The sequence below is a fragment of the Rissa tridactyla genome, chromosome 13 (assembly GCF_028500815.1).
Source record: "Rissa tridactyla isolate bRisTri1 chromosome 13, bRisTri1.patW.cur.20221130, whole genome shotgun sequence".
In the NCBI taxonomy this organism is placed as follows: Eukaryota; Metazoa; Chordata; class Aves; order Charadriiformes; family Laridae; genus Rissa; species Rissa tridactyla.
Genome location: NC_071478.1, coordinates 5,863,939 through 5,883,984, shown reverse-complemented (window position 1 = coordinate 5,883,984; position 20,046 = coordinate 5,863,939). Strand labels below are relative to the sequence as shown.

Genomic DNA, 20,046 nt, shown 5'->3' with positions numbered 1-20,046 from the left:
CCCCGCCGCCGCGCCCCCTCCGCGCCGAGGTGCGCGGGGCGCCGGGCCGCCGCGGCGGGTGGCTGCCTCGTCTCCCCCAAAGTTTTTGGATCCGCGTCTCCTCATGATGTATGGATGATATATTGCATTGTGGGTGTCAATATAACTGACGGCCATATTTGCCGGTGCTGCTACTGCTGTAAACAACCCAAAGTGTCTGGGAGACACGGAGACGCTTCACTGAATTTCAGGACGCTTCTCCTCCTCCCGCTGGCCATGTCTCTGGGAATGTCTTACAAGCCCAACTTGAACGCCCACATCCCCGGGACTCCCCTCAACCCGGGTAAGTCCGCGGCGGCAACTGGGTGGCAAGTTTGGGAGGCGTGCGGCGGGGCGCCGCGGTGCCGCACCGGCACCTGGGGGGGGGGGAGGGAAGCCCTGGACTCGAGTTTTTGCCCAGTCCGGTACGGCGGGGCAACGGCTCCGCGCCGCCATTACCAGCGCCCGCCCGCCGGCCGGGCGCCCTGAGCCCTCACCGCGGCCGCCCCTCCGCCGAAGCGCCGCGCCCGCCGAGCCGGCTCCGCGCCGCCGCCGCTCCGGGGCTCCGGCCGCCGGGTTTCCTCCATGCTCGGCTCCCCGGGGCGGCTGATTGATCTGGATCAGGAATATTCCGCCGGCGCCTCAGCGAGGACCGCTGCTGGCGGGACGCCGCAAGTGCCGCTCGCACCGCGCCTCGCCTCGCCTCGCCTCGCCTCAGACGCGCGGCCGCCCAGCCGCTCTCCTCAGGCGGAGGGGCCGCCCCGGCCCGCTCTCCTCACGCCGAGGAGCCGCCCGGGACCCCCGGCCACGCACCCTCCGCCGCCGGGGGGGGGACCGCCAGCGCCTCAGGGGACCCTCGAGCACCGCTCCCCCCTCAGAGCCTGCCGGTTCCGCGGAGCAGCCCGGGCGGAGGAGCCCTCTCTGCTCGCCGGAGGTTTTTTGGAATGGGGGGGCGGCAGTTGCTCTTTATTTCTTACAAAAGCCCTTTTTAAAAAATCATGTCTCTTCCTTGGATCTGTACCGGAGTCTTTCCAACTTTCCTCTCTAAAAAGTTTCCTTGATGCCATTAACTTTTCTTTTTTCCCCCCAACATTCCCCCCCCCCCCTTTTTTTTTTTGTTTTTCCTCCCTAATTTCCGAAGGTAACAGCAGGCGAGTGTTTTTTCTTGCGCTGAGGTGTTTGCTGTAGGAGTGGGTCTGGGTGGCGGGCAGCGTGTGTAAATCGGTGCAGCCTGAACAAAGCCGCAGCAGCAATTGCTTCGCTGTGGGATATTTGGAGGGGATCTCGCTAATCTGCGCGCGCCGGCTGGTGTTAAACAGAACCAAAATGGAGAAGTTGGTTCTGACTTAATAAAATAATACTCCCATCTCCCTTCCCCGCAGCCCCAGCCTGCAGGGCTGGCATCAGACCATCCGCAGCCAGAAATAAGGCTGATTTTCCTTTTTTTTTTTTTTTTTTTTTTTTTTTTTTCAGAAAGGAAAGTTTTGCAGTTGGGTTTAGGAGGGAGGGAAATCTGCCTGGGTGATTTTTTTTACAGCGCCGTTTGTGGTTGTAAATCCTGGGAGATTGCTGAACGAAAGGGATCGACAAGATACACCTCTATTCTAGCTACCAGGAGAGTGGCACAGTCTCATTTTACTGCAAGGAATCGTCACCAGCTGGTGGATGAGAACTGAGGTCCCTGTGCCTCAGACACTTCGATCCTGCGTGGATCTGAGCTTGGGGGGGCTGCGAGCACGTCGGGGCTTGGTGTGCTGGGGCTGTGTGTGGGGAGCACTGTGGGCCCTAGCGCTGCTCTGCAACGGGGTCAGGAAGCAGGGGATGTGCTGAGGATTTTTTGACAAAAAGCAGAAGTGTCACCGGAGGAAAAAAAAAAAAAAAAAGAAACAAAACAAAGCCCAGCAAGGGAAACCGTTCTCCTGTCGGCTCCCACGAGAACCTGTGCCTTTCTCTCTGGAACAGCCGTAAAATTGCAGGGAAAACAAAGGTGGTATTTTGCGATGGTGGGTGAGGGTTGGGGATTAGGTCATGCTTGGGGGGGGCTCGGGGTCTGGCCGCTCTGTGAGCGAGGACTGCGAAACCCCGGGTCAGCCGTGCCGCTCACAATGCGAGCTGAGTGGTGAAGTTTCTGTCTCCGGTCCTCTTGCTGCCGTGTCTGTGTGCTTTCTAACGCTCCGGCTGCGATCAGGGTTTTAGATTCTTTCATGCAGTTCTGTCTTTCCCTTCCCCCCCACCCTCCCCGCTCCTTTTTTTCCCTCGTAATGGCAAGTTAGCAGCAGTTTGCTGTCATGCTGGAACTATTCTTGTCTAAGTTGTCCTCTCTTCTGAGTTCGGATCATCCTCTACACCCCCAGTATCTTTTCAATGAAAGAACGTCCTCCTCGGAATCCAAAATGGGCTCTCTCTTCCCTCCCTGTCTTCTGCCATTATCCTCACGCACCAGCTCTTCCTCTAGCTAGTGGTATTGCCAGCACCGTGGCCTAAGGCCAAGGGAGTTAGACAAAGCAGTCCTTGCAGTTGCACATATCGCATTCAGAGTGATATGTCTGCAAATGGCCCCCTCCTTTCTGGAGCTTAATTCTGAGTTGAAGGAGGTTGCTTCTCTATTGTGCTTAAATTAAATGCCCCCCAGACAGGAGTAGGAATCCTAGGTTTGCTTCCAAACCTGGGGTGAAGGACACCCCCCCCCCGCCCCGTCCTGCAGAGGAGAGGAAAACAGGAAATCTGTCCCTTTTGGCCTGAAATCAGCCCTGCAGAAGCCTCTCTGTATGAATGCTGAATATTTTGGTCTCGGCCGACGGAGGGCTCTGGGCAGCTGTGGATCTCACAGGGATTTTCCTCTGGGAGGTCATGCTGCTTCCCTGCAGTGCAGGGCTTCTGGTGCAGGAGTATTTGGAAAGGCAGTGTCAGCTCCTGGAGCTGCGTCCTTGCTGCAGACCTAACTCCTTTCAAGTTTAGGCTGAGAGTGGCCACTCTGCAAAATCGTTTTTAAACTGCTTTCAGCAAGGGGATCGGTGAGATGAAGCAGTTGTGGTTGGTGGGTGACTGAGCTCTCTTCTTGCACGGGAGCATGCTGGGGAGTCAGCAACCTGGGCTGAAGTCCTGAGGGAGAGGAGCTGGCTGGGGGGGAGGAAATATGGGGAGGAAGGCTCCGTGGGTTGTTGGCAGATCTGGGGATGACAGCGGGTGAGGAAAATGCAGCTGCTCCGCAAGTGACTCAGGATGCTGGAAGCATCCGGGTGCTGACTCCTCTGCCTTACACCAGGCTGAGGGAAGGAGAACGTGTTGTCGCAGCAGAATTTGGTGCCTCTTCCTCTTCCCTGTTGCCCAGGTCAGTGGTGCCGCTTGACCCAGGGTGTCTGCAACCAGGCTTGCAGCAAGTTATTAGCCACCTTCCTGGAGGGCTTGCGCTCTGGGAATTGTGCCCCTGCTGTAGCACCTCAGGCTGTCGGTTCCAGACTGTCTGTTCTTGGGGAGACCGATTTAATCTCCTGCACAAGCAGCTTCTCTGCCTGGGCAGTAAAAAGGCACTCTTAGGGGCCTGCAATGCTGTGGCTCTGCCTTCCCAGCCTCACCTGACCCTGCAGTATCCCACAGGAACCTCTGCTACCCTTTCTAACAGCCATGTTTTGATTTGTTTGTATTCTCTTGCTTATCATACTGAATCCTGTGAAGTACTCTTTCCTCCTCATCTGTCTTGTGTTTCTTATTGTTTAACCATTTCTCTGTAAGAGGGCCAGCTGCTGAGCTGAGGTGAGGTAGAGCATCTCCATTAACTTCAGGGGGACCAGAGAGATTTACACCAGATGTGAACTGGTCTGTAGTTTGTCTTTCCCCTTGTATCCATGTGTTTTCTGGCTCTGTGGATATTCACCGGCATTCCTATTTTGTTCAGAGTTTGCATAGGTCAGAGAAAAGAAGTTTTAAGATGCAGAAGCCATCAGAAACAGCTTGGGATTTGCCTTTGGTTTTATTCTAATTCTTGCAAAATGTCACGTTTGCAGATAAAACCCTGTTCCTGTAATAAAGCTTAAAAACTGTTTTATGTAGGACCTGGAAAAACAAATTCCAGCAGACTGTGACAAGGGAAGGAGCTGCCTCTTGGCTCCACATGAACAAGTGGTGGCCTGTACAACAGGTACTACTGTAGCTGAGGACCAACAGGGCTGTCAGTGCACCTGCTGCACCTCACAGCACCCAGGAGTTTCTTGGTGAAAAGTGCAAATTCTCGCTGAGAGGTGAAGCAAAAAGAATTTCCCTAGCTGGGGCTGTAGCTTGCAACTGGAGAGACCAATTTCATTCAGTCCTGAGAAATGATACCAAGAGCACTAGGCCATTCCTTATATTATTAAGACTGTAGTGCAGACTTGCATAAGCACATGGCTTGCTTATCGCCCTTTACAGAGACAGCTTATGTTTGATATTGTTGTCCGTATTGAGAGGTGGTTTTTGGAGTGGGAGTACTGGAAAGAATACAGTTTGTAGGCAGAGCAGAGAGCAAAGTGTTCATGCAGAGGGGATAATTTCTAGGAAATACACTCCCCCCTCCAATTAAAACTGAAATTTGTTGGTTCCCTGATCTCTTTGAAGTCCATGCGAAGTTAAAAATGACCTGCAAAGCACGCTAAGCATGTTTCAGAAGTAGCAATTTTCAAGTGGACTTGTTTGGACACTTAGAAAACTGGCATTTTTGGCTTTGTCTACCGGAGCGTTTAGCTTCAGAGCAACAGTATGGTTTTCACAATCAGCGAATCTTCTCATCATTCCCATCCATCTCATGTTGGTTGAGTTGCAGAGCGGTTTTGGTTGATGCTAACTTGATTAATTTTGGATAAAAGTGAACCAGTAGCTCTGCTCCAGTTGTGCACCGCTAATGCTCCCTCCCTTAGCAGGAACACAAGGGTCCAAACCAAAGATTGGACAGCTTTGAACCATACCCACAATACAGACACTTAGCTGTCGGGGGGACCAGACTAAAACCTAATCTTAAGTCTTACCCATTCACCCCAACTGCATGTGATATACATGTACCAAATGCTTTAATCTTTTGATCCTTTCCTGTTGTGCGAAATAACTTGCTGGTATAGAAATAGCCCATGTCTTAAGCTAGAAAAAAAGAATGGTGGGGAGTCCAAGTGTCTGGTTTTTCCGATTTAAAAAAAAATGGCAGGGGGGTAGGAAGAGGAGACATAAAACATGACCGTTATCCACATGGAAAGATTAAAAAGAACGAGAGTGCTAGAGGAAAGGCCCAGAGTGTGACAGATCAAAAGAGCAAGGCCTCTGGCTGTTACGATAAAGAATGTCCTAGTTCTTGAGAACGTATTTATGCATGTGCACTCTGGATTTTTTTAAAAGGAAATATTTCTATTCAAAGAAAGGTCTGTTTCTACCACAAGGGCTGTTTAAGGGGGAAATAGTGGGTGAAAATATAGCTTTCACAGGCAGTGCTATAAGGAATGTTTTGTGCAAATGAGAACAGGGACCATGATTTTAAATTAAAAAATTTATTGGAAGGTTGGGGGAAATGGGGGCTGTCTGTTTTTGCTCTGGGTTGGCAACTCCTGTAGAGTTCAGTGTGTGGCTTGGCTGTGCAGCAGATCCGCTTGTGTAGACATCGTGCGGTGTCCCATGGATGGCAAGGAGTTCTTGTTGAACTTAAGCCAAAGTGCATAGAGGGCTAAGGAATCAAATATTCTTGTAGTCAGCTAAAAGACTACAACTGTGATTCAGGCTGCGTTCAAATACTTGCTCCAGAAATGGCTGTGCTGGTTGAAGTTGTTACCATTCCCCTTGTGCTTGAAGATGCCTCGCAATGTACGTTGGCAGAGCAGCTTACATGAACATTTCTCATGTGTTTTATTGCAAAGTTGTCTGGTTTAGGACAGAAGAACTTACATCCTTTCAGTTAAAATATTCCAGCCGGGTTGTCTCATACCGCATGCCGTTAGGAATCAAACTGCCATCATCTAAAGCAGATGAGGAATGTTCTCCAGTTGTGTGGCAGAGGCAGTAACCCCCAGCACTGAGCTCTATTTAAAGAAGTGATGACCGCTAGCCATCTAAGCAGCAACAGCCTTTACGTTGCAAACAACCTCAGCTTGGAGAGACTATGAAATGGAGGCAGAAGCAGTGAGATTCCACAGACTATACCATGTACCTTGGATAAACTCCAGGCTACAGGTATCTCTTCTTGGATGCTGTCATGTTCATGTGTACAGAGAGTTTGTAAAATGGCAGGAGTTTACCTGTGCAGTGCTATAGGACCTTGCAAAGTACAGAACAGTGGAGAAACAGTTATCCAATGGGGTTGGCTTTTGACTTGTCTAAGTCAGTTCTACAGGAGTAACTCGGTGAGTTGAGTAACTATTCCTGATTTTACTTTGCTGTTTGTGAGAGTAAAACAGGGTGGCAGTTAAGCTGTGTCGGTACCATGGCATCTGCTGGGAGTGGAGCAGGTGAGAGTACCCCTGTGTTCCTGCCCCCACTGCTTCCTTGCAGGGTGCACAGTAAGCTGCCTTGCCATTAATTTTTCCAGCAAGCAGCAGCAATAGAATTAAGAATTAAAACTTAGACGACCAAATTGGTATCGCTGCTTAGGCTTGGAGACAGTAGCAGAGGAGCTGAAGGGATCCTTACAAACCTATCAGAAATTAATGGGAAGATTCCTGGTAAGTGGGAGTTTAGGCAAACAAAGATTGACTCTAGATCCTTTGTCTCCTAGGGTAGTAATTTGGGCTCAGAGAGGCTACTGGAAGGAAGAGATTTTGACACAAAAATCTCGTTTCTGTTTGCTGTATTGTTAGACACCCCCCTCAATTAAAAAAGATTAATATTGATTAACAAGAAAATCACTATATTTTTGCGGGGAAAAATGCCTCTGGCAATCTTCTGTTTGAATACAGAAATAAAAGACATTGTTGGCACAAGAATAAATGGGTATATAAAGGGGTTTGTGTATGTTTAATTAGGAAAGTGGAGGGAGGAAAGTGTGTATATTAATTTAGGTTTTAAACAGCAGTAAGCACTAAGACAATTTGGTATGTGATACAGTGTCACTTGAATTCGGTACCAAGCACGCTCCCTTTTCGATTCTGTCAATTCTTTACTGTCTTGTCTCCATTGTCACTTTACCGTGAGAGTGCAAGCCTCAATTTAGATCCCCCCTCCTTTTTTTTCTCTCTAGTGAATACCTAATCATCACACTGATATTTCTGACTGGGTATTGACTGTGAGACTTGCTGCCCTAATTTTTCTTGCTAACTATAATAGCAATAGCTGGTGATTTAAAAAAATTTTTTTTTTTTAATCTGAGATAGGATGTTCAGACATGCAGATGCATTTTGGGTTAATTGGGTAATAGTCCTCCAAGACCCAGGGCTTCTCCTTGAGATTAACATACAAAGTGATAGGTCAAAAAGCTTAAGGTCCGTTACACTGTGAGATGCTAATACCCCCACAATTAATTTCATTTTCATGATTGCATCGTCTTAAATTGAGGTGAAATCAAGGATTTTTCTTTTTTTTTCCCCCTCCAGCTGAGTTTGACTGGCACAACTTCTGACATGGGTGTAGGGAAGCTGGTACCATGGCCAAGTCAAATCCTTTTCTTTGTTCTCTGGGCCTGCTGCTGCTGATAAAGTGGTCGGCGCATGGCATTATGTCTTATTACATTTTTGATGCAGACTGCAAAGAAACGGGTAAACTCACCATGGTTACCACGATCTGTCATTTGGCAGGGCACGCCGTACTCAGCAATGGCCTCTAGTGTCTGCAGCACAGCTCTGCATATGTCGTGGGTACAGTAGACAATACTGCACTCCCGGCTGCTGAAGCGACGTGACTCCACCAATCTGACTGCTAATTCACATCAGGAGCAGTGCTCCAACTCGGCGGCAGGTTCTTACTCATAGTTGCGTACGGAAAGTTCTTGCTTGTTTTTGCCATTCAGTGTTGACTGAGTCACTGCTGGACTCAAGCTCCCATGCTGAGACCAACTACTGCCCAGCGCAGCCCTGTATGTTGCTGGCTTTCACATCTGTGAAACTTTCCTGGTTGGCTCCTAGATTCACTGCTTTGATTTGTTTGGCACATCACATTTCTAGTAGGGTTTTCTTTCTTATCTGGACATACCCTACTGTGTTATTTCCTAAAGACCAAGCACATGTCATTGCTTACATCAACATAATCTGAAACAATCACTAAATTATCTGCTTTATATTATCATTAACTGATAAGGTGGTGATAAACTGTTTTTTGTTTTGCATGGGCTGCGGCTAAGGTTTGCTCAGGGGGTAAAGAAGGATTCCTGAGCCTGACCGTTGGAGTCCTTGCCTTAATTCTGAACCAGTTTGGAGCTCCCAGGTCTTGTATGTGACTGCTTGCAATAACAGTTCAGGAACAAGTCTTTGCAGGATGGGTCTTTTTGTTTTATTGTACATGAGAAAAAATTGCTTAAGTCTTTCTCTGCTTAATTGAGGTAATTAAACCTTCCTACCTTGCAGCACAAGGAGCTCATTAATGTTTTTGAAGCATTTTGAAGTCCTTGGAGGAAAGACGCGGTTTGCTGTTGTGTCATGTTTGATAACTGTTGAAATTCAGTCATCTGGACTTGAAATATTGACTGAGTTGTACATACAGAAGTTATAATTGTGCATGCATTTTGAGCTGATAATGTGAAGAACTAATTGAGAGAATAGATGACAAGTGTGGTGTTCCTTCACAGTGCCATGCTCTATAGGTGTGTTGTTTAGTTTTCTGGGGTTTTACTATGCTTTAGCAAAGTGTGACAATTAGCTCCATGTAAAACCTTAGCAACGGAAATGCAGATTGTAATGCCATAAAATTTAGCAGCTTAGTTAAAGACAAAGAGAAACCTTGCTTTTTTAAGGTGACCTAGTGACCAGCCCAATTTGCCTTTTTTAGAGTTTTACATCTGGTTAACTAGAAAAATTAAGAACACACTCTTTTCTTGTAAAGATGACAACACCACAGAGGTATCCTGTGATTAATTCTGAAGTGGAAATAGACTTCCCAACTGAGAACAAGAGTCTATCCACTGTCCTCAGCATGGCTTTTTACAGTGTAACTGCTTGCTTGCTCTTTTTGTAGTGAGGGGAAAATGTGAATTAAATAATTTGCAACTTTAAAACAAAGCTAGAGATTTACATAGTTCTGAGCCCCAGTGCCTTTTAGCATCAGTTTAATTTAGATTTAAATGAAGGCTGGTAAATGAGATCTGTTCCTCATATGAAAGACAGTTGGGAATTTTCAGCAAAGTAGTTTGTAAGGGGGGAGACTTTTTCAGACAGCAGGCAGTCTGTGCCCACAGGCAAAGACAGCAGCATCAGCGGATGCAGGGGCACTTCAGCTGCAAGAGTGAACAAGTTGGATGGTGTAATGCTCCCTTAGTCCTGAGTGTACAGTCCATAATCAGCAGGTCCTCTAGCACTGTTGTGAAATGGGGAGCATAATTAAGACCCCTAAGAAAAATTTAGGTTCTTACCGTTGAAGGTGAGGGGGAAAAAGTGTTTTGATTGTTCATTTGTGGAGTGGTTTGTCAATGATCACATTAGTCTGTTTCCGAACTCTTGGTCGACTCAAAACCCTGTAGATCTGAATATAATCTTTTATAACTTTACAAAAAGTAACCGTAACCCAAAATGATGTTCTTTTTCCTTTGGTTTACTTACATAACACAATTTGACTGTCTAAAAACATTTGGTGTCACACAAAGAGGAATAAAGGTAGCACTCGTCACCTCTGATGTCAATGAGCAGCAGATGTGATGTACCTCAACTGACTGTTCCCTTGGAATAGTTTTGGCATTGGCTGAAAATAGTACTGAGGGTAACTTGCATTGACCATGTAATGACACTTTGAGTTGCAAAATTACTTTCAGATAACTTGCACTGAAAAAGTAAAAATAGCACAGTACACTAGACTCATCTATGTGGAATGTATATATGCAAAAATAGGGCTCCTTAATATTTACAGTTTGTCTAGGCAGAACAACCTGTCATGTTACTCTCTGCTTCACTTTTAGGCAAACAATTTGCACTGATAATGTTGCAGACTGTGCTATTTTCAAATGTACAGCAAATGTTAGAGAAGCATTAATTTAACCATTCTCTTCCTAGCAAATAGTGTGACTCTGAAATGGCATTAGTGGGCTTAGACAAAGGTGAGCAGTCACAGCTTTAGAAAAAAGTGATCTAAATTGTGTTCCAGTGTAACAGATTAATTAATCTTTAGATAATAACAGATTTTTTTTTTCCTTTTCTCTTCACAGCTGGGAGTGTTCACTCTCCCTCCACAAGTATGGCAACATCTGCACAATATAGACAGCTTATAAATGACTACGGACCCCCATCTCTAGGCTATACACAAGGGATGCAGGTAGAGCTCTGCTGCTTGTTTTTCTTTAATCAGATCACTGACCCTGCTTCTGCATAGTAGTGTGGATTGTGGCCTGTAATCTGAGGTGTTCCTCCCTCCCACGAAGATTTGAAATCAAACCCAAATGGCAGACTGATTCATCGCACATGTCTTGGGATCAAATTAGACTGAGCAGTGCTGAGTGAGATTGGTTACTAATTAACTGTTAGTCCCATCCCTTCTGAGTCACAGTGAAACACATCTTATGTTCTGGTAGTAAGGGCTCTAACATATTTTTAAATTATTTGTTTAAAAAATTAATATTCCTGTGCTGGTTTTCTTCAGCAGAATTATACTCTAAAATTTAGTCTCGTGAATTGTGTATCCTGTGGGCAGTATCAGGAATCCGGTGGTAAACTTTCCGTGAAATGTGTTTGACTTAACAGGATTTCCCTTATCATCTGGGCAGTTTTGTGTGTATCTTTCTTACTCTCCCTGCCTACCTAACTTCTCCACAAAATACACACCTAAACATTGATAAAAGCATAGAGAGAGTCAAATACGCAGTTTTCAGTTTTCTGTTCTTGCAGGACTGTTTTAACTTCTGTTTCACCTAAGATCCCAATCTTACAGCTGCATCCTTCCAGTTGATCCCAATTTTTGAAGGGCACATAGCATTGTGTCCAACCATAGCAACAACCGCAAAAAGAAAATCCTGTTCATATTAAAAAAACCTGAAATTTTATTTTTTAAAAAAAGCGGCTTCCAGGGCTATTTCCGGTCCTCCATGAATTTCCAGTTGCTGTTTGTTGTAATTGTTTTGGTTTTAGCAGTATTTAATTGAGACTAATCTACTTTCTACTACAGGGTACCAGCAGCAGTCAAGTACCGCAAAGCAAATATGCAGAACTTCTAGCTATCATAGAAGAATTAGGAAAAGAGATTAGACCCACATACGCTGGGAGTAAAAGTGCGATGGAGAGGCTAAAAAGAGGTAATGTTTAAATTCATTTAAAACAAAATAATTGTGTCACATATACTTTGTGCACTGACTGCTTGTATACAGCTTCATGACAACTGTTGCCTTTGAAAGGAATCAGCTGTCTTGAGCTCATCATGAAACCAGGTGTATTAATGAGCAACTGAAACCTTGGGATACTCTAGTCATGCTGTATTTGATAGATCAACCAGTGACCAAATGTGTTTCATGTGTACAAGGGGAGTTTCAGTTAGTAATTCAAACCTTATTTTAGAAACCTTAAGGTGTCTAATGGATATGTTCGTCTAGGTTCCTGGTGACTGACTTGCCCCTTCAATTCCCTTTTCTCCCCAGTTTTCAAAAAATACAACCAAGCATTGTTTACTTTTTCTCATATACATCATCCATCTACTTGACCCAAGAGTCTTTACTAAAGTGCATTTCGCCTAAAGAAATACTACATTGTGGTAATTCACACTAAGGCTGGTGGAGAGAAGATCTGAAAAAAAAAAGAAAGAAGAAAACGTTGTCAGTGAAGGCTGTTGAGATCGAGATGTCAAACATACACCTTCCTCCTCTCTGCGGAGTGCTGGGCTGCTTAGGTGCCATTACCTGCTGTCAAGTGGATGTCATTAAGAGTCCACTAGGAAGGGACACAGAAGCTTTTAGGCCTGGCTGATGAGGTCTCTCTAGCTTTGCTTTGTCAGCTAAAAGGGGTAATAAATGCCCTTTCCTTGCAGTGTAAAAGAAACCCCCGCATGCCCCGCTGCTGACATCAGCTTGACATTGTCCTCTGCAGGGGACGTGCAAGGGATATTTCTGAAGGAGCAGTGGGACATTCCACTGCTCTAGCTCCTGAAATGACCCTGAAAGGCCATCGACCACAGTTGTGCTGGCAGTTCTGCCCTTTGCCAGGATAGTGTAGTTACCTTTTCTTCCCTGTCCTCGGTCCGTGTGCTGAGTTTGGCTCATGCATTCAACCCTGAATGGGTAACAGACTAACTTCACCACCTTGCAAATCCCCCTTAGGTTTACCCAAGACTACAAAGCTTTATTTAAGGCTCAACCATTATGGGAGAGTAATATATCTGCCATGACATGCAATAAAATGACTAGTAGCTGTTCTGGGAAAGGATGCAATAAAGTCTGCTGATGAGTGGTAAGTGGAATCTGGCCCAGCTAAAATCAATGTTGCTGGAGTCTCTCTTTATTGTATTGCCTGAGTCAGTGTTAATAGATCATGAATGGCAATAGGCTAATGGGGACAACTTGAGAGAGACTGGGAGAGATGCAGATGTTCTCCGAACTGAATGGTTCAGTTCAGTGAGGAAAAGTTGTTTTGCTGCTTCTTGTAGTATTTAGTTTGTTGGCTAATGTAGGTTTAAGATTCAGTGCTGCCACTGTGATTTACCAGTGTTGCAAAGAATCCTAAATAAATACTTTTTGCTGCCATCTTTTGGTCACAAGCATACCTCTCTTTCCATTTTGGGAGCCTAATGGCTGCAGGAGAATGTGCAAGTGCGAGAGCAGAAGTGACTGAGGGTAGCCACGTGACGGCAGCCTCCATGGCCACATGGAGGTTATTCCTGAATAAAGTCCCTGTCCCCAGCTCCACCCGCTCCGAAGCACAGAGGCTACTGACCTCTAAAATTGGCCAAATTCCCAGTGTTCTACATAATTCAGGGTAGTTCTGCTGCATAAACTGGGCGTCCTGCCACCAGATCCAGGTCTAATGCACTGCTTTGAGTAGGCGTTTCTGCATCCCACGGCTGTGGGATGGAGCTTTACTTGTCTGTGTCAATTTAACCCTCTGCAAAGCCTTGCGCCTGTCAAGTCCCAAGTCAGTACTCCTTGGACGTAAAGGCTGTTGCTGTGATCTGGACTAGCAGCCCTCTAGAAACAGAATCCATTATCTCCACATAGAGATTAAACCTCATCTATTGCCTTATTGTCCTTTCTCCACCTTGTTAAGGAGCATCATTGAGCAGAGAAATCGCCTTCTATCTTGTCCTGTCAGTAAAATATAACCTCGTTTGTTGTAGAAAAATCTGTCCGTCTCTCATTTTAAAATCTATCTCAAGCTCTGTTCTTTCAGCAGCTCTGTGAACATGAATCTAGATTTAGTTCCAGGATTAAGAATCAAGGTCCAGATTGCTGGAACTCAAGGCAACAGGACTCGTAGTGGAAAATTCCACATTATGTCTATCAGATGAGAGTAGATATGGCAGCATGTAAAGTGGTGATGATTTACACTGGGAGCTGAGCCAGTGTTAGGAGGTAACTTTTTGCACACACCATAAAATTTTCTTCTTATTCTTACAAGAGACACAACTTGTGTTTAAGCAGTGTTATGAAGGCTTGAATTTTGATGCATCCTCTCAGATGAGAATTATCCCAAGGTATTAAGACTTAGAGCTTGCTAAAATGACTCCCCAAATAACTTTGCTTTTTTTTTCATTCCACTGTAGCAAGATAATTTACAGGTAGGCAAGATGATTTTTTTTTTCTTTCTAGTTAAGTCTCTGATTTTAAATAGGCCTGCACTGCACATTAAAATATACCTGTCACTGCAGACCTACACATCTTATCATGCTTAGATTCCTGGTTTAAGTCACTTCTCAATTTATAATGCCAGGTTGGGAAAGCAAACTTGTTTAGCAGCAGCTGATGTTTGGGAAGCGAGGGATCTCTCCCTTTTCTGAGGCATGCTCTGGTAGCCTTGGCAACTCAGGACAGAAATACGTAAACGTTTCTCTGAACTGCCATTGCAAGTGTGACCTGAATGAGATGATTTAAAATATGTCCAATTCTTTTGCAGGCATTATTCATGCTAGAGGATTAGTTCGGGAATGCCTGGCTGAGACGGAACGAAATGCAAGATCCTAGCCCACTAATTCAGCTGCAAGATTTTCCATCTCTTAATGAAGAAAAAGTAACACTTATTCCTTTTGACTCTTGAAACATTCAGACAAATTCCTTTATTTTGAATGTTTTACCTTTCTTGTTTTGCCCTTACAAAAATGTATAGTTAAGAATGAGAAAACAAGGATTTTTCAACTTACTGAGGGTTTGCATTTTGTAAAGACGCTAAAACTCCCTAAAATGTTTCTAATACATGAAAACTGAACTGCATGCAGAGGAATGCTCTTTCTCTCCCAGGCTATATTTCAGTTCTCTTTTTATCCAGCCACAGCCTCATTCTGTTTTTTTCCTTTGACTGTATTCACTTAACCCCAAACTGTCAATCTTTCAAAGTTTGACATAAGCTCTAAGGATTTTTTTTAATAAATGCAGAATAGCATGCTGTACCTAGTAGTCTGCTAAGTCACAAATTGTCATACAGCATAGACCCTGCTTAGAAATAACCTTTCCCTTCTTTTATTTTTCCTTTTTTGTTCATTTTGCATAAACATTTGCATGACTGTTAGTGCTTTGAAGTCCATTTAAAGTGCATGAGTTACATGGAAAATAGGGAAACCTATTAAATAATAACAAGGTCCTGGAAAGCTAATTTCTACATTAAGGCTGGAGATTTCAGTTTAAAGTTTGCCAAAAAAAGGAAATTCTGGATAAATTACTAAAACTGTTATTTGCATCTTTGTATGTATTTATTACTTGACGTAATAAAGCTTATTTTCATTAACAATTTGTATTAAAGCTATGTACAGTCACTTTAATCATACTCCATGAACAGGAACTCTCAACAGATAAAGATTTAACCTTCATGTGGGAGGCTCAAGTTCAGGAACAGACAAGGGAAAGGGCCTGCAGATTGCTGGAGAGTTTCCATCCATGGTACACTCCAGATGCAGTCGAACTCTGTGAGAAGGCGGTATAGTTGGTAGTAGTCTCTACTGCTTTCAAAGTATTGTCGAAGGTGAGAACTTGGTGGCAGCCAGTGAGGATGCTGTCCAAGAATGAAAGAGAAATTCTGGTTAAGCAATTAAGAGTTCTTAACAGGATCAAAATAGGAAAGTACACTTCATTAGTTGCTCCAAAGTAACAGTAACAAAGGAAAAGCAGCTGCATGTATTTGCATAAAATGTGAAACTGTCAAAATGAGTGAAGATACCAAAATGCCCAAGCTTAACTGTAGCATAGCATAAACATAATAAATGAACTCAAATTCACTATTGTACAGTCAAATCTATATCCTAAGGAAGATGTGATATCTGGGACATCTAATACTTATGGACTTATGGATACTTGAAGAAAATACAGTATTAAGAAGCAAACTTAATTACTTCACAACTTGGATGAACTGGATTCCGTTGCCTTGGCCGGCAGCTTCCAACACGTGGTGTTTAACTGTCATGACCCGGTTCTACCTTTGAACGGGAAGACCATGACTGACCAGCCATCACTTGCAGGAGTGCCTTCCTCCCCAATGCTCTTCACCACTCCAGATAAGATTGTAAAGTTTCTGTTTAAATTTCATTCAGAACTGAGTAGGACAGAGCATTTGTTCAGCTAACAGATCTAAAGGAGGCCACCAGTGACTGGTGTCTCTTCTATCAGTATGTCTGTGTACCCCATCAGAACCAGTATCTAAACCTGGGCACTGTTTATAGAGGATTTGTGTCAGCAGAGGCATTGACTGGGTAAGGATGGAAAGTTATAACCTCTTAGGGCTGTTCTCCATATGTATTGGAACTGCTACGAAGCATCATAAGGTATCATCTGGGCAGAAGGAGATCTACTGAATTTTTTTTGTCTCCATTAACAATGGCGGAAAGTTTATAGTTCCTTTTTAACAAGGATTGGTTTATCATCTTCTGAACTTGGCAGAAAAACTGATTGCTAAATGTGATTAATGAGATGATGGCAGACAGCTGTAGGAGTGAATACATGACTGCTTTTATCACTTCGGTTTTACAGTAATAGCAGGTCACTGTTCAGTATTTCAGTTGTGCTTACGAAGCCCTACATCATCTGTTAGCTTGAAAACTGTGTTTAGGTATAACGACAAACCTTTCCCTTACCCTACTATGGCAAGTCAGTATTTTATGTGTTTATTATTTCTTATCCAATTGTTGCATCTCTTTCAAATGCTTTTTCCTTTCTAGGTTTTCCTTTGCTCTTCTTTTTTTCTCCTGCTTCTTCTTCTCTGATGCTTTCTTCTCTTTAAAAACATCACTATCTTCACCTTTGTAGAAAAGGTCAACTTTTTCCTGCAGGATTTCTCTGGCTATCTTTCGGTTCTTCTCTGCTGATCTTGTTTGGTGACACTGAAGAAATACAATAGGACATTTTTACTGGAACTTTAACCTGTTTATTATTCTGCTTTCCCTTTCAGTCTACATATTCCTGCCACTACAATACAGAAACTCTCCCCCCACCCCCAAGCCAAGAGCATCCTCCCACCAAGAACTGCTGGGACTTTTGTATATTTTGGAGAGGTTGCCTAATAATTATTTGCAACTGTAAGTTGTCAGATGGTTTTGCATTAATCTTTAATTCTGTCAGCGAACAAGATTGCTTCCATATTACCTTGGAAAGCTTCTTCTGAGTTTAACTTAACCGTGTCTTCCCTTTGTGATAAGACAGCAAAGATTAATTTAAAAGTATTAATCCAGAAGAAGTAGGTAAGAGTAATGCTTAAAAAGAATGCAAAGTGAATATGATCAACTGTTAAGGAAGACATTGTAAGTACCTCACAAGAAGGATAAGAATGTGACAGCTGCCACTGAAAGGCAGCTACAATGAAGATACATTTTATTGAAAACTACAAAGTAGTACTGCATGTCAAAGCCAGGAAGATCAGCTATGACCCCAACTTTATTTATCTACTGATAGACAAAACTGCTGCTTGCTGAGATTGTTTACAATACATATAAACTTCTCCTCCAGGACATTTGCACTGTGATTATGCTTTACTGTGAAAGCAGACATGGAAGACATGATGCAATTCCTGACTTAATGAAGTAAAATCTGAATACCTTCACTACAATCCCAGATGGAATATGCTTCAATACAACACAGTTGTTTGTCTTATTTGTGGCTTGACCTCCTGGGCCATCACCTCTTACAAACTGTTCTTCTAATTCTGTCTCCGTTAGTTCAAGGAGATTGAAAGAGGAGTTCTTTCCTGCTGCCTGAAGTAAGGGCAATCTGGGCAGAGAAAATTGCTGCTTCCTCAAAATCCATGGTCTCCATGACGGTGTTCGTATTTGTCGCAGTAAGAATGTAAAATGAAATAAACTTGGAACATTCATACGGAAATGAAGACACAGTTTCTCTGGAATGAAACCTGAAATAGAAGTGGGGAATGAAGTTTACCATGAGAATCCTTGTTTTAAGATGATCTAGCTTAGCTTAGCTAGGCTGGAGCAATATTTTTATATTCAGATTGATTTTCAAGGATATTTGAACTGGTTTCATAGGCATTTGCCTTGAAATATTTACCATTCTGAATGGAATTTCAGTTCTCATTGCAATTAGGATTCTTAAAATAGCCATGATTATTATTTTGTTGTTGAAAGGGATCTGGAAAACAGTAAATAAATTAGTACTCCAACCAGCACTTGGAAAATATTACAGGTATCTAAAGCAAAGGAGAGGAAAGAGAGGATATTTCTATCTTGCAGTCAGACCTGTACCACGTGAGTGGGAAGCCTTTCCTGACACTCAGTCTACTTGTGGCCAGGTTGTGTCTTGCTGGCAACTCTACCTGCAATTCACGTTGACATGTGCTTGAACTACATGAGGGGAGGACAGGTCAGGGTGCAGGAATCCTCCTCTGAGGTTGCCTTAAACAGGGCTCTGAACTACTGAAAGAAGCCTACTGGAAGAAGCAGCGAATTTATATTGTGTAACTGGCATAATGGCATCTGGACTTCCCATCTTTGCTGGCTTACAGTCATGGAAGACTGTAAAGAGGAGGTGGAGGGAAAACAAAACAATCAAAAAGAGGAACAAGATTGTATATGGAACATTTCTGTTACAAGGATATGGACATCGGAAGTCAGATCTGGCTGAACAGAGCTTGAGTAGTTTAAACAAGTCAGACTGCAAAGACGGATTTTTACCTGTAAGAATGATGCACGACTGCTGAGTCAAAACAGCCGACTAACGCTACACAGCAGAACTCTGGTATGTATATTTACAGTACAGACTGATTTATGATTTTGAGTTCTGGGATTCCTTTTTAATGCCAGGTTAGTACAGGAAACAGTAGTCCTTACCTAAACAGATTACACGATCTAGACTTGTCTTTTGACCTTACAGAAGTTCCCAGATTTTGAGGTCAGGCTCTAGCATGCATAGGATTTGGTGAGTGGTCTAATACAACCAGTGTGGAAAACTCTATTTCAAATCAGAAGTATTCTATGTTGATCCTGTTAACAAGCTTGCCGTGCTCTACTCTCGTAATTTTCTATAGAGTCTATATAGATGGAGGAAGAAGAATCAAGGAGTAGGCAGACCACCAGGTTTGCAACTACTACTTCACGTGCTGATATTTCCCAGGTCAAGTCATTAGAAAAGGCAGAAAAGTACACATGGATGCATCATCCTCATGGAGAATGAGGAATGTCAGGTTCTACTGCCATCAAATGGCACTCTTCAACAAGACATCAGGTAAGCAATTAAACCAATACATGCTGTGATGCTTGAAATATTTTATTTGATTCAGAAGAAAATACTTCAGCATGTGAAAAAGTGGCACTTAGCAATAAACATCCATAAAAGTTGAACATAATTGTTGAAATAAAAGTAATTTTTAAGAAAGCTTTTATTGGCAAGTAAAGATGTCCACTTGGTGGCACTAGAAGGTAGTAACGGGTTTTTTTGGCTGCAAAAAAAATGGAGAAAAAATTAGCAGAACTACTACCTAGTCCTGAAGTGAACCTTTACCTGCGCGTTTAACGTGGGCTCTGCCCGTTTAAAGCAGCCTGTTTTGAAAACAAGACTGACAGCTGCCCGAGCTGCCTGACCTCAGTAGGTAATCACGGTAAAAAATCGCGTTCCCTGGAAGCCTGTTTCTGCTACTTGACACTACAGCCATAAAGCAAGACTAAAATGAGAAGACAGTAGTTTTCTCGGGATTTCGCTTAGCACAGAAAGTCTCCAAAAAACACATGCCTTACAATGCAAAATTAAGAATGCTTTAATTCTCAATAAAAAAAGCTTTGCTTATGAGACTTTTAAGTATAGATAGAGCTGCGTCAATAACAACACTAATCTCCCAGTTTTCAAACAGTTACAGAAGCGGCCGGCCGTTCTCAGCTGGGACGTCGGCGGTGACGGTGCAGCGACACCGTGATTAAACTATGTTTTAAAGCAAGTGTTTTGCTGAAAACTTTGCACAAACAACTGCATTCGCCGTCCCACACGCACGGGGAACACAGGGAGCAGCAGGGTTTGAGCAGAGGCTCCAGCACGGCTCCACAGCCGCTGCCGAGGTGATGGCAGCAGCCGCCTCACACCCGCGGCGCAACGGTCCCTGCGCCGCCACCCCGGCCCTCCCAGGCCTGTCGCCTCCCCGCCGGGCTACCGCCACCCCGCCGCCATCGCTTACCTCAGGCGACTCTGGGCCCGCGCCGCCCCCGCCCTGCGCATGCGCGGCCCGCTGCGCCGGCGCACACCACCCTGTGCGGCCGCTCACACACCGCCTCTGCGCGTGCGCACCCCTCATGGAGGAGGGCGTTACCACCAGGCTGATTGGCAGCTGG

The 20,046-nt window shown here is 44.1% G+C and overlaps 2 protein-coding genes across 4 annotated transcripts; one reads left to right on the top strand and one right to left on the bottom strand.

Moving 5' to 3' along the window:
- On the top strand, nucleotides 1–15,020 carry CDK2AP1 (cyclin dependent kinase 2 associated protein 1). 2 transcript variants are annotated; one of them, XM_054218992.1, is made up of 4 exons: nucleotides 1–322; nucleotides 10,310–10,416; nucleotides 11,263–11,389; nucleotides 14,193–15,020. In XM_054218992.1, the coding sequence occupies exons 1-4, from the start codon at nucleotides 115–117 to the stop codon at nucleotides 14,258–14,260; spliced, it is 510 nt and encodes a 169-aa protein (XP_054074967.1). In that variant the 5' UTR covers nucleotides 1–114; the 3' UTR covers nucleotides 14,261–15,020. The 2 variants fall into 2 exon arrangements, with proteins under 2 accessions (XP_054074967.1, XP_054074968.1); XM_054218993.1 differs by lacking the exon at nucleotides 1–322 and adding an exon at nucleotides 10,118–10,201.
- MTRFR (mitochondrial translation release factor in rescue) lies at nucleotides 11,114–19,988 on the bottom strand. Of its 2 annotated transcripts, none has more exons than XM_054218994.1 (5): nucleotides 19,893–19,988; nucleotides 17,314–17,624; nucleotides 16,357–16,602; nucleotides 15,095–15,281; nucleotides 11,114–11,873 (listed from the first exon to the last, which is right to left on the bottom strand). In XM_054218994.1, exons 2-3 carry the CDS (start codon nucleotides 17,587–17,589, stop codon nucleotides 16,390–16,392), a joined length of 489 nt encoding a protein of 162 aa, XP_054074969.1. In that variant the 5' UTR covers nucleotides 17,590–17,624; nucleotides 19,893–19,988; the 3' UTR covers nucleotides 11,114–11,873; nucleotides 15,095–15,281; nucleotides 16,357–16,389. The 2 variants fall into 2 exon arrangements, with proteins under 2 accessions (XP_054074969.1, XP_054074970.1); XM_054218995.1 differs by lacking the exon at nucleotides 19,893–19,988 and adding an exon at nucleotides 17,780–18,130.
- Between the last annotated feature and the right edge of the window lie 58 nt (nucleotides 19,989–20,046).

Bases quoted from the DNA above. Each gene is read 5' to 3' on its own strand.
- MTRFR (XM_054218994.1), bottom strand. From the start codon at position 17,589: ATGAATGTTCCAAGTTTATTTCATTTTACATTCTTACTGCGACAAATA. The intron at 16,603-17,313 runs GTATTCAGATTT...GTATTTCTTCAG, and splicing joins CATCTGGGATTGTAGTGAAG to TGTCACCAAACAAGATCAGC.
- CDK2AP1 (XM_054218992.1), top strand. From the start codon at position 115: ATGATATATTGCATTGTGGGTGTCAATATAACTGACGGCCATATTTGC. The intron at 10,417-11,262 runs GTAGAGCTCTGC...TTTCTACTACAG, and splicing joins GCTATACACAAGGGATGCAG to GGTACCAGCAGCAGTCAAGT. The intron at 11,390-14,192 runs GTAATGTTTAAA...ATTCTTTTGCAG, and splicing joins GATGGAGAGGCTAAAAAGAG to GCATTATTCATGCTAGAGGA.